The 18,428-nt window shown below is 43.8% G+C and overlaps 1 protein-coding gene across 1 annotated transcript in view; it reads right to left on the bottom strand.

The window, feature by feature from the left end:
- Nucleotides 1-823: 823 nt before the first annotated feature.
- COL20A1 (collagen type XX alpha 1 chain) overlaps nt 824-18,428 on the bottom strand; it is a 206,761-nt gene continuing 189,156 nt past the window's right edge. Inside the window, exons 31-38 of the mRNA XM_088442024.1 lie at nt 12,831-12,884; nt 7,163-7,234; nt 6,400-6,435; nt 6,122-6,188; nt 5,471-5,659; nt 4,146-4,223; nt 3,896-4,042; nt 824-1,182 (exon numbers count right to left, since the gene is read on the bottom strand). Of these exons, the coding sequence (XP_088298150.1) occupies nt 1,154-1,182; nt 3,896-4,042; nt 4,146-4,223; nt 5,471-5,659; nt 6,122-6,188; nt 6,400-6,435; nt 7,163-7,234; nt 12,831-12,884 (672 nt within the window). The 3' untranslated portion in view covers nt 824-1,153. The remainder of the gene's footprint in view (nt 1,183-3,895; nt 4,043-4,145; nt 4,224-5,470; nt 5,660-6,121; nt 6,189-6,399; nt 6,436-7,162; nt 7,235-12,830; nt 12,885-18,428) is intronic.

Below are 18,428 nucleotides of genomic sequence, written 5' to 3'. Positions count from 1 at the left end.
ATACTTGAGCACAGGTGACATAATTAGTACAGTACCTCAGTTAATTTGATTTAACCTTCTGGACTCAAGCATGAACATTCTTATAACCTGCTCTGTAAAGGGTGGAGTTTGGGAAACCCTGGTTTAAGTAGTCCCCATAGGTTTTTATGGATTGCGATAATGCCAATTTATCATTCCCCAAAAAGCAAATTTGCTAAGCTACATAAATTGGCCCCTTTAGTCACAAATAAGTTTGCTATGAGTCTGTACAGAAATGTATCTTAACATTCTGACTAGCATTTGAATTCCCCTGTACTGGGCAAATAAATAAACAAAGAAAGAGTTTGATGTTAGAATACTTGCAGTGGAATAACCAACAGTAAGGTACAGTAACCCCTTTCATCTGAATCAAAATGTTTTGCTCCCAAACTTGCCACTAATTTTCCTACCACAGTTACCAGCTAATAAGTCATTAACTTATAAGAACAATTTTTTTTTTTTTTTTAAATCATTTATCCAGCCCAGGTTACTGCAATAAGAAATATAATGGTGGACAGTCAGCTGTGACTCTTGAGCTGGTGGGGAACTACATGCTCCAGACTGACCTCCCAGCCTCCGACATTGAAATCATTTGTTTAAAATAAATCGGATATTTATGTATTTTTGTTCACTAGAAATAGGTGTCAATACTAGGTACAAGCATTAACTAATTTGCCAATGTTTATAAAATAAAAAGAAACAATAAAACTAAACTTAGAACACTGCTTCTGTGTCGCCTCAGCTTGCACTATATCCCAGCAGGCTCTGCTAATCAGACAGACAAATGGAGAGATCATTTCCCACTTTATTACTGTCCTACAGTACAATTATCCTTATTGTTCCAGGCTTAGAATGGTCTGGTACAAAGGACATTACACAAATTACTGTATTTATATGTAAATATTTGTATAGCTTTCTGCTATCTATAGTGCACTTGTTGGTTATATCTATAGTGTGTGTTTTAGCGTGCTGTATACATACAAATTGTTCATAACTGGAGGTAGTAGCAATGTGGAAGCTGACTCTGCATGCCCATTGATCAGTGAAGATGTACAGAAAGTTCCTTAGTACCACTGAACTCCAGGTTACACATGTCGTATTGTATTCATCCACTCTGACATTGGGCAGCCAGAACTCAAGGTATAAAATTCAAGTCCTGAGTACCTGCAAACAAAAAGTGGCATCTAGATTAGCTCATTCAGAGGATCTAAACTAACAATAAATGTATGGCAAGCTATTATGTGGAGGCTAAAAGGGAGACTCTTTTTAGAATATCCCTACAGTTGTTACAGGACAGTCACACATGGTTATGGCTAGGCAAATCAGCAAATACTGAAATGGAACATGCCACTGTTTCTGTAACACTAGGCCTAAACAATGCATTTTCATCTTAAACCATTAATTCAAACGCCAGTAGGGATATGGTCTAGGGCGGTAGGTAACAGAAAAGAAAGCAAATGGTTAGGAATTAAAAATATGGTATATCTATTATCTAATGAAAAAATGTCACTATATGGTTTTAGTGTACACTATACTATAACACATATTTATGCTGCTTTATACTAACATTATATTTATATATAATATGGATTACATAAGGGCTACCTAGAGCTTCTTTGTATAGTGATTTCTTTTTCTCATTCTCCTGTACAGCAGACAAATGAAAACATGAATACATGACACTTGGTTGCCCTAGATGTTGACACATAGGCCCCCATTTATTAATGATCGCATTTGCAATGCGATCAGGGCTTGACATTACCGCCCATGATTGCATTGCAAAGTGCGATCACAGCGCCCGGATGTATCATCAGGAACATGCAGGGACACGGGCCCAAAAAAAGCCCTTCCCTGCGATGTGCCCGGAGAGCTGACTGCACATGCATGGCTTCCATACCTGGGGAGGGTTCTGGAGGATACCTATGCCGGCTAATTATGCGCGGTGTAGGCTACAGCGTCTAATGCCATCTTCAGATGGCATTAGCTGTGGGGTCCAATAATCGGAATGCATCGCATTACAAATGTTGGTAAATCTGGCAGCATTGCATGCCCCATAGAAACCTAGATATACCTGCTGCGGTCCCTCCTTAATACATCCGGGGGAAACTTAATATTTGAGGTAAACCCCCGAAAATGGGTGTTTTTGGGGATTATACCTCAAATACACAATAATAAATGGGCCCCATATAATTGTCTGCTCTTGTTATATACTCAAGGTCTGCTTTCAAGACGTTTTATGGCATGTGTACACTACAGCTTGTCTTTAGATAAACAGTAATGTTAGTTTTTCGTTCATATAATGGGCAATATTAAAATAAAATAAAGACGGTAGCTGCTAATATGTTTAATATTTATAAAAGCTGAAGTTACAGCTGACTTCCGGGCTTTATCGGTCATTGATCAGAGAATAAACTCGTTTTTACAATAAAAGTTGCCTGCTGCCTCCATGCCCCCAATGACATTCCTTTAGGGATGCTAGTCTCGGTGTCCTCAGGAATTCAGCTGTAAATATGCCACTCGCTAAGGAGCTTTCCACCTTCAGAAAACTTTATTGTTGTGTACAAACTTTCCTGCAACATTTCCTAAACCTACTGCTTTAGCTTTCTGTTTTCCTTCTGTGGGGGATTAACAGTTTATAGCATTTATAGCAGTTCAGCAGACTTTTATTTCCACTGTTTGGGTGGAATATTTTGTAACCATTGCTGAAAAACCAAGCTGAGCTGCGTCTCATGCAAAGGCAAAAAAGACAATGGGCTCTATTTATTAACATTATTTTTACTAAAATAAAGTGAAAAAGGGTGTTTTCACACCCTTTTCACATTATTTTAGTTTCACCTGTAGTTATTACAGGGCAATTATAGTAGAATTAGTAAAATTCTACTCCAACCCCCAGTATCACTTATTTTTAGTAAAGCAGATCGCATTTCCCATAATTGTAATGGGAAATGTGATCTGTGTGCAAGTTACTAAAAATAAATTGTAAAAAAATACCGGGGGAAGCCCTGTGATAATAACGCCACCTGGAGGTGGCGTTATCCAGGGTCTCCCCCGGTTACCGGGCTCCCACTCTGCTCTAACGGGGAGAGCAGAGGCGGGAGCCGGTACCAGTAATCAGCTATGTGGTCTAAGTAGACCGCAAGCTGATTACTGTAAAAAAAAAGAAAAAAAAATTAAGCATTTTTTTTTTCCTTACCTGAATCCAGGGACCGGTGATCGGGCCTCCGGTGATGGCTCCTCTCCGGTCAGCTGGTCTCCCACAGTGCACTGGGGCCCGGTCATCAGGTGATCGGGCCCCAGTGCAGTATGGGAGATCACCTGATCGGGAAGCCCGGAGAAGATCACTGGAGGCCAGGAGGATGCAGGTAAGTGTAATGAAGGGAGGGGGGGTCGCGGGGGAGGGAGGGGGGGTCGCGGGGGGTCCGCGATCGCGGGGGCGGGGCTTAGCGCCGGGGACGGGGCTTAGCGTCGGTGGGGGGGGTAGTAGCGGTGGTCAGTCGGCGCATGCGCGGGCTCTTAGTCGCGGTATTTTTTCAGAAAATACCGCGACTAGAGTGCAGATGGGATCCGCAGGGACAGAGCTTTATCGCAAGCTCTGTCCCTGCAAGGGATTTATAGTAAATCCCTGTGATATTGCCTGAATTCGCAATGCGAATTCACTCGGTAATATCACACTACAATCCGCATTCAATATGCGGATTGTAGTAAATAGAGCCCAAACAAAGTTCACATGAAAACATACAAGGTGGAAACTCCCTTTAAGAGCAGATATTCAAGTGACTTCAATTCATTCACATGCATGTTCTTTGCATGTACTCCAATCTCTGCATGCATGTGGCCACCTTCATAGAGTGAGCTGTTATCATTATCCTCAATGTACCTGATGCATAGCACGAGGATTGGTCACAGTCACCAGCTACCCCAGGAGGTCCATGATGTCCAGACATCCCAGGAGCACCAGGAGGACCGGGCTGTCCAACAGAACCCATGGAACCAGAATTTCCATATACCTCCATTCCTGGTGGACCTGGGACATATAAAAATAAATGTGATCATCAGGAAAGAATAGTGCAGGTAAAAAATGAACATTACCATGACATCTCTATAGTTGGTGGGGTCAGAATTGTTACCTATTGTGCCTGGAGGCCCTGCTGGTCCTTCTTTGCCTTGTCCTTGAGCTCCCTTCTCTCCTTGGTATCCTTTAACTCCTAAAATATAAGCCCACTGTTAAATACAGGAAAATAGAGTTTACGTATTTGAATGTGGGGAAAGAGAGAGCAGTGTTCTACAGCTCTAAAATGATATCATTAAAGTAAACGTCAGTAATATTAAAAGACAATGCAGCACACACGTGAGATGTGACACGTATGAGGAAGAGGAGTGATATTTCCAACTGACCTTAATGATTGAAAACTAAATTACACAGGTTTGTGTATGACTGAAGGCTGGGACACTCCAAGCTCTAATGCTGCATGAGGTAGCCACAATATACTCATACTACATGGGGATAAAATTATATGCAGTCAAAAAAAAAAAATGTCCTTCTTAGTTTTTCACCTAGGTTGTTGCCATCACTTTACCAGTGTGTGACTCATCACATTTAGGAGGTCATTAACTGATCTCTATGTGTTTCCCTTTTCATCAGAATTATGTTTACAGGTGACCATGGGGGCAGAAGGAAATGATGCTAGGCGCCTTCCTTGTTGCCTCGCAGCATAACACTCTTCTTTCACCGGTGCCTACAGATTTCACTGTAGTACATTCCTTAATACATCGATGAAGGAGGAGACATAGGGTGAGGACTTATTCATTGACCCATGCGTTTTGAGTCCAGTAACTGAAGGGAAGGTGTGTGTGTGTGTGTGTGTGTGTGTGTGTGTGTGTGTGTGTGTGTGTGTGTGTGTGTGTGTGTGTGTGTGTGTGTGTGTGTGTGTGTGTGTGTAAGGGTTTGATAGGCACTACCGTATTACAGAGATTACACTAGATCAGGGTTTACCAAACTAATTCCTCAGAGAGCACTAACAGTGCATGTTTTCCAGGTCTCCTCACAGAATCACAAGTGAAATTATTAGCTCCACCTGTGGATCTTTTAAAATGTATCAGCCAGTAATGAATACACCTGTGCACCAACTAGCAAAATTGAAAACCATGTACTGTTAGTGCTCCTTGAGGAATGAGTTTGGGAAACGCTGCACTAGATAGTATAGTCAATAATAATTATTTTACTTATTGAGTTGAACAGACTAGGCACAAGAGGAAATTACCCATCCTTGTGAAGAAGTGGTAGAATCAGCAAAGAAGAGGGAGAGGTGGTAATAAAGCGCTCCATGCATAAATTACTAAACTCTGTATGGTTCTTGGTGAATAGGAGGAAAGCAGAGGTTGTAAATGAGATATTAATTCTGCTGTTAACAGGAAGGAAGATGATATGAAAAACCTCCATAAGAGTCTGCACCTCTTTCTCCTGGATATCCATTCCTGGCCGGTTGTCCTGGTGCTCCATTAACACCTGGCTCCCCTTGCTCTCCTGGTGGTCCTGGTGGGCCTGGAGGTCCAGGTTCTCCTACTTTTTCTTCTGGGCCCCAGATCGGGACAGGCTGTATATCTTGTTCTCTGAGCACTGTGTCCAGCTTCGTCAAGTGGGCTGAGCAAGAGACAATGAATCAAAGGGGGGTTTAGACATGGGAGAATTGAGAATTCAGTTCTAAAAAGTATTGGGTTATTAACATGTACAGTAGATAAATTAACCAGACAGCCTGTCGCGAATATTATCTGTGTAAAACCAATATTCATGAGGGTCGGGGACAGGTACATGTTATTAATATTTTTATGGCTTATCATAGACAACCAAATATTCACGTGGAAGGGAAAGCATTATTTTTTTTTTGTATGACAGATAAAAGTACGTATGTTTACATCAACAATTGTAGCTAGGCATAAAATCAGGAGGAACGTCTTGAGAAAACCAAATATCTGCAGAGAGATTAAAGAAGATTACACTGTGTACACTAGAAAACTAAAAACTACACATTATTGGGTTAATTCACTATTTTAGGTGTACTCTGAAAAAAGAAGAAATTAGTAGAGACGACTGATAACCACTTACCTTGAATGAGCCTCTCACACACCTGGTTAACCAAATGGTAAATTGTGGCAACAGATTGAGGTTCTCCCTGTGTTGAAGAGATTTGACCTTTACACAACAAAAAAACATTGCTTTGTCCCTGAAATTTTTATAACACTCTGACAATCAATGATCAAGGCTCAGGTGGTCAGTAAGGAATGATTTCCTGTCTCTCTGCATCAAACAAGATGAGGGTAATGTCTTTAATCAAGAGGTGTGCAATTATCCCTTGCTAGGCAGCTGTGTTAATTGTAACTCACCTTCTCCCCCTTTTCTCCTTTGGTGCCAGGAAGGCCCTGAGAGGCAGAAAAGAGATGATTCAACAGAAATAAATCCTTATAATATAAATCAGAATTTGCACCAAATCTAGTACACTAAATGTGTGGTTTCTACGGAAGGGTATGAAGAACAACTTACCAAAAAGGTAATTTTTTTACCCAGTACCGACCATCTCTTCTCCCAACAACTAGCAAAAATATGATTGCAATATGTTTTCCATTGTTAAACTTATTAAAATGGGCCCTAATGTAATTGCCTGCAAGTTGACCTGCAAACTTTTGTCGATTTAGCTGCTAGGTTGGTTTTACCGTTTAAAAAATTGCTGATTTAAATCTAGTGGACAAATCATCGATATCTTGCTGCCCTCAGCTTCTTGGCTATTACATTAGAGACCAATTTCAGTGGTGCCTGTAAATAAACAGTAGAAAAAACTTCTTGTCCGGTGTAATTAAAAATGTTTCAAGAGTCTTTTTACCACCTTGACAAAAGGCGATTTAAAAAAAGTTAACTAAAAAAGTGAGAACGCTTTTTAATTTGCCAGAATACTTTTGTTAAAATGTTTCTGAGTGTGATAAATCAGGGAATCTTAAATCAGTGCTTAGCAAATTCCTGGCAATAAAAAAGATGAAAGAAACTTGACTACCATTATAACCAATGAAGTCATCACATTGAATACACAATCAGCTGGTCCTGTATTCTGAATGCATACTGTATCTGGATTTGAACAACCTTTTGGATACATACCGTGGGCCCAACATCACCAACAGGTCCCCTGTCACCAGGATTGCCCCTTATTCCGTGGATCCCTTGAATACCCTAAACAGTATACAATGAATAAATTATAATTATTAGGACATTTATGAAAACTGTTCCACAAGTAACTGCAGTGTTGTCCGTTGCGACCAGATTCTGTTTTTTTTATCACACAATTGAGAAAACCTGATTGTGAACAGTTTTCATATTTCCCCCCTTATTTTGTTTCCTATATACCACCCCTCCCATGATTAAACAAATTATCATGAGTAAAGCAGTACATATCTCATTGCCTATGAATACAGACATTTGAAGAAATCGTTTCACAGTATTTTATAGAAGGGGTGGTGCTAGTATGATGTGAATCGCGTTGTAAAACCTCACGACCGTCCACTTCAGTCGGAAACTGGGTGGCAACGGGAGACTGGCCAACTCTACTCAGAAGCAGAGACACAGAGAGCCTGGCCAGGCCTGGGTACATGATCATGTCATTCTACCTCTGCCCCCTCTGTAAAATGTTATAAATAGTGGTTTTGAATAGCAGGGGGCCACAATGTGTAGCCCCACCTCCGCTGTTAAAACTCACAAATTTCTGCTTTAAACAGCTGGAGCGGGGTGATAAATTATTATTATTACTACATTTTATTTATAGGGCACCACAAGTGGTCCGCAGCGCCGTACATACAGTACAGGGTACACAGAACATTACTTTACAATACAGTATATGGCTGGAATTTTTTTGGGGTGCCTTGAATCTCGGATGTGAACCCCTTAATGTTAGGGACACCAGTATAGAGGCGCCTTGACGATTGGCCTGGCGCTTATTCATATATTTGCAAATGTATGTAACTAATACCTCTGAATCTCTATTATCATGTAGGATTTAAGTCTTTTTGTTGATTTTGCTACAGTGTGCTGGAGGGCAAATCTCTTTTTTCTGTGTACATTTGATATCTATTGGAGTGCCGGGGCACTGATTGCTGCATACATATATATAAATAACGTGAAGAAAACAGCGACACTCCGGGAATTGAAGATGCAAAAAAGTATTTATAGCATATGAAGCAGACGTCGGCTTCATATGCTATAAATACTTTTTTTGCATCTTCAATTCCCGGAGTGCCGCTGTTTTCTTCATGTTATTTATGCATCAGTACCACGGGAGAGCACCCGGGCACAGCACCATATTGAGTGAGGAGTGCCGGGCTGTAACGTTTTATATATATATATACATATATATATATACATACACTGTATATATACACACCCAGGGGGGCGGCACAGCGTTCCGTCACTTCTGTTTGGAGACGGAACCAGTTCCGCCTGATCTGACCCACCTTAGCCTGGAGCCGCAGGGAGGCTCCATTTGCTGGGCGCCCGCTGAGATTTTGTTACCAGCGGGCACCCGGCTCCCTCCCCACAGCACCAGCCAGCTCCGGCTTCCACAGTGCACTATGGGAAAGACATCATGAAGTCTCTCCCATAGTTCCGAGGAGCGGCCAGCCACACTGCATAAGGGGCATTACCACTATGGGGGGCACTGCATAAGGGGCACTACCACTACTGGAGGAACTTTCATAAGGAGCACTACCACTACTGGGGGAACTGCATAAGGGGCACCACTACTGGTGGCACTGCATAAGGGGCACCACTGCTGGGGTCACTGCATAAGGAGGCACTACCACTACTGTGGGCACTGAATAAGGGGCACTACCACTACTGGGGGCACTGCATAAGGGGCATTACCACTGTGGGTACTGCATAAGGGGCTCTACCCACTACTGGGGGAACTGTATAAGGGGCACCTCTACTGGGGGCAGTGCATAATGGGCACTACCACTACTGGGGGAACTGCATAAGGGGAACTACCACCACTGTGGGCACTGCAAAAAGGGCACCGCTACAATGGGGATCACTACTGTTGTGGGCATTATGTGTAAGTGGCACTATTGCTGTGGGCATTATGTGTATTAGGGGCACTGCTACTGTGGGCATTGTGTATAAGGGGCACAAATGTGGGCATTGTGTAAAAGGGGTACTGCTGTGCGTTATGCAAGAATAAGGGACACTACTATGTGGTGTAATGTGAATCAGGGGTGAATCAAGATTGTGCTACTTTGTGGAGTAATATGAATTGGGAATACTATTGTGTGACCACTCCCCTTTTTTTCGGCGTGCTGTCCCTTTTCTTAAAAAAATACCGTTGTGAGTTCCACCACTTCTCCAGGACCACTTTAAGCACTGTATATACCCAATTTTGAATGCCAAATGCCACAGAAAGTATTTTCTTTTCCTCTGGAATTAGCTTTCCTGATCTATGGAAATGCAGTAAGGCAAAGCTATAAATATAAATTTATCAAACAAATATAATGATTTTCTAATTTTATTTATTTTTTAAATAATTAATAATTGTCATTGTCACTATATATTTGCTTCACAATCACTGCTTTGGGCACCTGCTACTATACTCCAGTGGACCCTCCCCAGTAATATATGCTCACAGGGCCTGATTCAGCAAGGATCACAGCTACTAATACACACGCAATCGTCTGATTGTTGCGTACTGCGCATGCATCGCAGTGCGCAAACTGACCACTGCGATCGGGACTGCGATCACAGTGACTACACAGACCCATCGCAGAGTGATTGACAGGAAGTGCCGTTTGTGGGAGGTGACAGGGGGGTGGTCTGTGCAACACAGACATGCCAGTGAATTTGCACGTTGTTTCAAGGGCGTGGATAATAATTTATCCACTGCGAAGCCTTACGCAGCCTGAGGCCTCATAGCGTGCGATGAAGTTAGCAATTTCTGAGTAAGGTCAGAGCTTGTGCAAGTGTGCTTGAGGCTGCGATGGTACTCGATTGTACCGATGGTTTCACAGTCCTGCTAAACATTACGGATGTGTGTAAGGTAAAATGGGCATCCTTATGTTGTGCTGCAGCGGCATAGCAATCGCAATGGATTAGCATTATCGCAGTGAGACTGCGTGCGTAATTGCTATTGCAATCGCAGTTGCGAACGGTAGTGAATCAGGCCCACAGACAGTGTTTGTGCAACAGTGCAGCTAGGGTGCAAACCTAGAAGTAAAGTGATGAATAAACTTCTTGCGAATTGCAGGGACCTATTGGAGCCCCTATACCTGCATGTGAATACTGGTATATCCCAGTGACATCTTATTGCTGTAGTATGTGGTGACCAGGTCCCAATAATAGATAAAAATGCCCGAAGGTGAGAATATTTTCTCAGTTGGCGCAATTCCCAATAAAACTCCCCAAGCACATATCTGTTCTTTTATATTGGGTACAGACAACCACCGCATGGCTAACACAGTTTCCATGTGCTACCCTTCCCCCTTACCTTGGACTCTCCCCATTGTTCGTTACTATACTCCACAGATAGGGCCTGATTCAGCTTGGATCGCAGTTTCTAATAAGCACGCAGTCGGCAGATTGTTGCGTTCTGCGCATGCATCGCAGTGCGCGTGCTGGTCACTGAGATCGGGACTGCAATCACAGACCCATCGCAGAGTGATTGACAGGAAGTGTTGTTTGTGGGTGGTGATGGGGGGGGGTCGGCCGAACGCAGGCGTACCATTACGTTCGCACGCCATTTCAGGGGCATGCATAAATTATCCACTGCGAAGCCATACGCAGCCTGAGGTCTCATAGCGTACGTGGCTGTTAGCAATTTCTGAGTAAGGTCAGGGCTTGTGCAAGTGTACACAGTATTGCGATCTGCAGTGAATCAGACTCATAGTGAATACAGGAGGAAGCACGTGGAGCCATGCGTAACTGGGTGGGTGCTTCCTACTACAGTTAATGACTGTGGTAACAGCAATATATGGAGAGGTACTGGGTCAGAAAGAAAGAATAGAATATCAAGGGAGTGCCACAAGCAAACTAGAGTATATTGGAATGGTGCAGGGCAATGGTGGTCAAACTTGGTACTCAGGGACCACTAACAGTTCATGTTTTCCAGATCTCCAAATTGGTGCACATGTGTATTCATTACCTACTGACACATAACAAAATATCAACTGGTGGTCTGGTAAACATAAACTGCTAGAAGTCCCTGAGGATGGTGTTTTGCCACCACTAGTGTAGGGGTTCAAGTTTGTGTTTCAGAACAGACTTTTACAGGGCTCAGGTTAGTCCTATAACTGTTAGCTAGATGATGCCATTATTTTCCCATAGCTGTCCACAAATGAGATAGATGGCCCCTATAAGTCTGTACATGGTAATTTCCCATGTAAGTCTGCAGTGAATGCATGCTTAACAACTAGATCACACTTGGATTGGCCACCCAAGTGTGTTCCTTGGATTGAGCAACAGGATCAGCTGTGAGTAACCACCTTAAGACGTACACACACAAGGATGGTACAATAGTAGTATCCCCAATACCTATGAGAGACTCCAAACCTTGGACCCAAATTTGGTGATCTGTATTACTATTCTTCCCTCATAAGAAGAGGTCATATAGGTTGTTCATTTTGTCATATTCCCAGCTTCTGGCTCACAGCAGTCACTATTGTGATTGCCTAGACTATGTAACACAGCAATCTTCTGATTTTAGGCACTCTTCTTAATTTACACCTAATCCCCTACTCTTTGTAATAGGAACTGCTTCACTGTTTTCCAATAATCAATAGATATACTTCAAAGAGTAGCTCTGCAGGGCCCCATGGGCTGGAACTATTTATATAGAATTGTGGAAGGAACAGGAATGGAGAAGGAAGACTTGAATTACAATCTACCTGAAAGTTTTCAACAAAGCTTTTGTAATATTTATGCTTCAGGATCACATATAATATAACTACATTGGCATGATAAAATAATCCTATAAGGATTAGAATTTCTGGCTGCACACTAAAAACAAGAGGGGACTGTTGTAATGAACTTTTCTGTCATCACAAACTACTGCAAGAGGGGCCAGATGACTGCTGAAACTGTCTCCTCTGTCCAGTGGTGTTTTACGTGAGATAGGGGCTTGGGTGCATCATGCCCACTCCACACTTGTTCCTGGAGGCAGAGCCGACCCTAATCAATTTGGCGACCTAGCAAGATTTTGGCTGGTGCCCCCTAGCAGATAATCTTACCACCAAGCTAATGCTGGGTACACACTAAACGATATGTCGTCTGATCCCGCGGATCGGAGCAACCTATCTAGTACATCGTCTAGTGTGTACCCATGATATGCACGCTCCCGTGGGTCATTAGCAACATCCCCCATCGGCCCGGCTGCAGGGCCCCAGTGCAGTGAGGCAGCAATGCTAACTATTGTGCCACCATACTTCCCACTGTGTTAACCAGCAAGGCTTCTTACTGAAGGCCAACACAAAAGAGGAGAGTGATAATTAGTTTATGGAGGTGAAGAATTGTTTTTTTTATCACTTGTTAATAGATCACTGACAAATGCATTACTATACAATGACATAAAACAGAAGGCAAAGCTGGTCCAAATGAGCTTACACTGTAATCTAAGAATTGATATATAATGTAAAGACATTATAATTGTTAGTGTGGAAAGAGTGCATGGTTGCAGTAAATATTATTAAATAATTATTAATGTAGATTTTAGTGGTCCATTAAATGATTGTGCACTTATAAAACTATGACCATGTAATAATCAGTAAGACATGAAACAGAGTACTTCATTTACCCGAGGTCCAGGAGGTCCGGGAATCCCTGCCATCCCCTCTAATCCTCGTATTCCCTGAAAACAAATATTGGTCATATAGTATAGTAAACACAGCAGCAGCAAATGGATCCTGCTTCATACATACAGGCTGTGGACAGTATAGAGTTAATGCTGCATAATAAGGTCTCTGTCTTACTACAAGTCCACACAACATGTTCATGACTATTAACTTGTTCATCCAAATTAAAGACGAGAAGTGATTTATTGAGAAGCTCGGTGATATTCTCTGCAGTAAGCAAATTCCAAGTGAATATTAAAAGGTCACATTTGTCTGAAAAGTTTCATAATGAGCTCTCAAGGAGATGGCGCAGAGCTGCTTGTGTTGACAATTTGGCAAACTGTGAGCAGAGAGATTGCAAATGACTGAACATTTCATGACAGGAGACAGACGTACTGCAGTATCATTTCTCTTTCTTTGGCAATATGGTTTCTGGCACTCAGTGATATGGTGATGATTGGAAATAGGTTTACTATATTTTCCCATTTAACACTGCACAAAAAAAGATAGAGGGCTGTAGCAGGGTCCTCCAATGCCAGTATGTAATGGGATATGCTTTAGTGCACAAGTATGTATGTACATACAGACTAATGCTTCATAATTTAATGTTACCAGCACAAAATGACAAGAATATTACACCAGAAGTCACTTACCTGCTGTTCTATCAAAGCAATAGTAGATTCCTTTGTCATATTGCTCCTGGTTGCCAGTGACAACTCCAGACAGCAATCAGGGAAATTTAAATTATGCTTGTCCCCTCTACTCAATATGACGTGGTGACTGCCTACCCCTAAGTATTGCTGCAAATAGTGCTGGATCTGTCGGCCATTGCGTGTGATTTGTAGTATAATGTGCCTGTCACATTATGTAGGTCATTTCTTAAAGGTGTTGTACAACTCCCTCTCTTGTACCCCCACATAGCAGTCAGTACATTTGTTGCTCCCCTATATGTATCTGTCCAGTATGATTCAATTATGTAGAATTTAAGCTATGGGGGGCCTCAACTTTTTGGGTTCTAGGGTCTCTTATAGCTACTACCGTACACCTTTGGTAAATACTCCTGATGCTGAGAAATGCAACACTTTTCTCAGTAATAAACACAGTATTGTTCTTCAGGGTCCATAGGGATCCACACGGATACCATGGGGAAAATGTGGTTTGAGTAATCCAGGCACCAAGCAGTTAAGCTTTCACCTCCCAAAATGCCTCAGGTCTCCCTCCACATATACCCCGCCTCTGGCTACAGACACTCAGAATTTAATTTGGTGCGTCAAGATTCAAAAGCACCTTTTATAAAAGGGGGACTGCTCAGGCTGTCCCAAGCTTTTTATTTTATGATGCATTTATATTATTTTTATCACTAGTGGAGCAAGCAGCGCTAGGCGTCCTAAAGGATGCCTATGCTGCTGCTCCATCTACCCCCACCGGCGCCACAACACCAGTAAGCGGACTGGTGATTTCGGCGGGCACCAGCGGAGCTTGGCTAGTGGCGATGCTGGTACCCGGGACTGCAGCCGGAAGCACGGGGACGCAGGTAAGGTGGATCCCCGCTCGTCGGGAACCATGTGGCACTCCATACTTCCAATGGTAGGAAATGGAAACTAATCGGAGGACGCTGTAGTTGGGCGACTGCTGCTTCCGCTCCCCCAGTAGACCACCGGGGCAAGAAAGTCTGGCATCCGGGCAGTGGTGGCGATCACGTTAAAAGGCCAGAGCACCCAGGGGGCTGATCCAGCATAGGGGGGTTTTCTCTCCCCGGCATCCCCTCCCCCAGCCCTGACGCCGATCCAGCTGAGGTTTTCCAGCGTCTAGGTTGCTCCTCTCCTACCCTCCTCTTTTATGAGATGCACAGCGACCACTATCATTGTTGTGCTGAAGCTGCTAGTCTCAGGAGGCTTGGGTCTGGTCTACCTGTATACCTCTCCCCAGAGGCCAGGTTATACAGTGCTCAAGATCCTACCAAGCCTTGTGCTTTGAGTAATTGATTCAGGGCCCATTGAAAGTATATTGTATATGCATTGTATGTGACTTTTGCTAGCTCTGTTGTGTTGTTACTGCCTTTATTCTTCTGTACTGTCAGGTATAACTATCACTACTATTTCTCCTCAACCCTTTGCTGTGTGGGTAATATATATATATTTTTTTAGATTGTACTTCACATTTATTTTGTTATTTGTGAAGGCAGTCACATTTGCAGTTACTTATTATGCCTAAGAATAAGGGTAAACAGGAAACTGAGGCCCCGGTGCTGGTTTCATGTAAAAGTTGTTTGGCGGGTTTGTCCCTTCAGGACTTTATACAGGATGGTTTGTGTGCTGTTTGTTATAAAGAACCACCTCACCAGTCCAGTTTACCAGCCACTGTACAGGAGCCATCTTGGGTGTCCTCCTTGTCTCAGGTTATGACGCAGTTAGTGAACCGTTTGGCTACTCCCACGCTGCCTCCTTTAATGGGATACCCACAGCAGTTCCAGCCTGCTATGTTTGTTCCCCCTGTATATCCTTCCTGGATGGATGTTTATGCCCACTCAAGTCAGAGTACGGCTCAGTCAGCTGCTGCATTTCAACAAATGTTGCAGGCGAACAGACCATTAGTCACTAAAGCGCCTAAGTGGACGATATAATTTTACTAGTCTGCTCAGAATATAGATTCAGATGCATCATCGGAGGAATCAGATGATGTGCCGGGTTCTTCTTCAGGGTCTACCTCAGGAGAGAAGGACCATCCTTCTACAGTGAATGTCCTTTCTTTGGTGAGGGCAGTCCAATCAATCCTAAATTTGAGCAGCTCACTGAATTTATGGAAGAAGCATGGAGTAACCTGTATAAACAGTTCCATGTTACCGAAAGATTAGCATCTTTGTATCCTTTCCCACCTGCTGAATGTACTAAGTGGGAAGTCCCTCCTACTGTGGATGCTCATGTGACACATTTAATCGATAGTGATACGTTACCAATACCGTCAGCATCCTCCCTTAAAGATCCTACATATAGAACACTTTAAACATGTCTTAAATCAGTGTTTTCATTGACTGGAGCTGTTACTCGACCAGCTATGGCCGCGGCTTGGATGTCCAAGGCGGTTGAAGAATGGACGGGGGCATTAGAAGATAGTCTACCGAATGCTACTAGAGAACAGCTGACATATCTCCCACATATGGGAAGCAGCCTCTTATTTGGGAGAAGCTGCAATATATGCTGGGCTCCTGGCTACTAAAGCATCGGCAACTTCAGTTGTTGCTCAAAGAGCCCTTTGTTTAAGGTCCTGGAAAGCAGATATATGATCCAAGAAAACTCTGGAATCCAGGGTGGTAGGCCAACTTCTTCAATTTGCGGACAACTGGCATCAAACAACAACAGACGCCTGGGTCCGAGAAGTTGTCTCTCAGGGGTATGCTCTCACTTTCCGGGGCAACCTCCCCAGAAGTTTTTTTGTACAACTCCTATCAAGGCCTTGGCCCTCCAGGAGGCCATTTACTCCATGCTGCGGGCAGGGATGATAATCCCGGTTCCTGTGGTTCAACAAGGAAGGGGCTATTACTCCAATCTATTTTTGGTTCAGACACCAAATGGGTTTCATTGCCTTATTCTAAATCTGAAAACCTTCAACAAGTTTATCCGTGTACCCAAGTTCCGTATGGAGACTCTTCGGTCAATTATTTTCGCAATAGAACCTAGGGATTTTATGACTTCCCTGGACATTCAGGATGTGCCTATCACGCCATCCCACTAACAATTTCTTTGGTTAGCTGTCCTACAACAACATTACCGATTTCAGGCATTGCCCTTTGGTCTATTACTGGCACCTCGGGTCTTTACCAAAATAATGGCAGTTATGAGGGCCTACCTAAGGCATCAGGGAATCAGAATACTCCCATACCTGGGCGACCTTCTGATATTGGCAGTCTGCGGCTGTTCTACAACACCATCTCCAACTGACCATTGCCAGCCTACAGACACACGGCTGGATCATCAATTGGAAGAAATAATCTCTTTCTCCAATACAGCGGATGGTGCATCTGGGGGCACATCTGGATTCTCAGGCATAAAGGGTATTTCTGCCAGAGAACAAGATTTCGGCCCTAATAGTGCAAGTATGCAAATTGCTATGCAAGCAAAGGGTATCCATTCTATCAGTGATGCAGGTCCTGAGGTCAATGATGTTCACCTTCGACATAGTGGAATATGCTTAATTCCATTCCAGGCCTCTGCAACAATTGATTCTCTCCTGGTGGAACAGGCAGTATCATCTAATATGGTCCCAAAGGACCCTTCTCACTCTGGAGGTTCGTCTCTCTCTCTTGTGGTGGCTACAAAAGGCTCATCTGGACAAGGGTCACCCATTTTGGATTCCAAAGTGGGTGGTCCTCACCACGGACACCAGTCTTCACGGATAGGGGATGGTGACAGGTCATCATACCTTTCAGGGAAGATGGACAAATCAGGAAAGTCACCTGCCCATAAACATCCTGTAGCTATGCGCAGTATACAAAGCGCTCATCCTGGCACAGGACCTACTCCAAGACAGTGTTATGAATCCCATAGCTCATTCCGTGTGACCCGTGTGAACCCCCTAGAACCCATGCTAGCGAGGTCTTCCACCACGAACAGCCACCCATTGTTCCCTTAGATCCATGAAAGCACGGAAGCTGCTGGTGCGGCTAGGGAGCCGAGGGAGAGGCTGGTGAGCCGGTGGAAGCACAAAAGCTGCTGGTGCAGCTAGGGAGCCAATGGAAAGGCTGGTAAGCCGGTGGCAGCACAGAAGCTGCTGGTGCAGCTAGGGAGCTGATGGAGAGACTTGGGAGCCAGTGGCAGCACGGAAGCTGCTGGTGCGGCTAGGGAGCCGAGAGAACCATAATACACAATCACGAGGAGACACAGAATGTTGACCATGAAACTGAGCAGAGAGAACCTACAAGAATGCTATAGTCGGCGATGCGGCAAAAGGCCAGCATGCACAAATAGCAGGAGGAACCAATCACACCGTGCTGTGGAGAACACGTGGCCTCCTGAGGCATGTAGATCACCTAGCAACTGAGGGAACCGGAACAACAGCATCATGAGAAAACTGCTAGAGGGAGACAAGTCGTGACTGCAACTTGTAACAGGCAGGCAGGCCGGTCCAGATTCAGTCTGACAACATGACCACAGTAGACTATCTCCATCAACAGGAAGGCACGCAAAGTCATGCCGCCACGAGGGAAGTGACAAACATTCTGATCTGGGCAGAACGTCATCTTCCGCATATCTCGGTAAAAATTTATCCCAGGAGTCCTCAACTGGGAAGCGGAGTGCCTAAGTCATCAGGACATACACGCCGTAAAGGGGGCTCTTTATCCGGGGTTTTTTTAACTTCTGGTAAACAAATGGGGCCTATCAGATGTGGACATTATTGCCTCACGTCACAACCACAAGGTTCCAAGATATGGGTCCAGGACCAGAGACCCGCCAGCAGCTTTCATAGGCACGCTGGCAGTGAAGTGGGACTGCAAGCTGGTTTATCTCTTTCCTGAGATTGCCCTCCTCCCAAGGGTCCTCAGGAAATTCAAGCAGGAAGACGAC

This window comes from Taudactylus pleione, unplaced genomic scaffold (genome assembly GCF_031769625.1).
Source record: "Taudactylus pleione unplaced genomic scaffold, aTauple2 ptg000018l, whole genome shotgun sequence".
In the NCBI taxonomy this organism is placed as follows: domain Eukaryota; kingdom Metazoa; phylum Chordata; class Amphibia; order Anura; family Myobatrachidae; genus Taudactylus; species Taudactylus pleione.
Note: the sequence above shows the minus strand (reverse complement) of the source record. Positions and strands in the feature narration are given on the sequence as shown.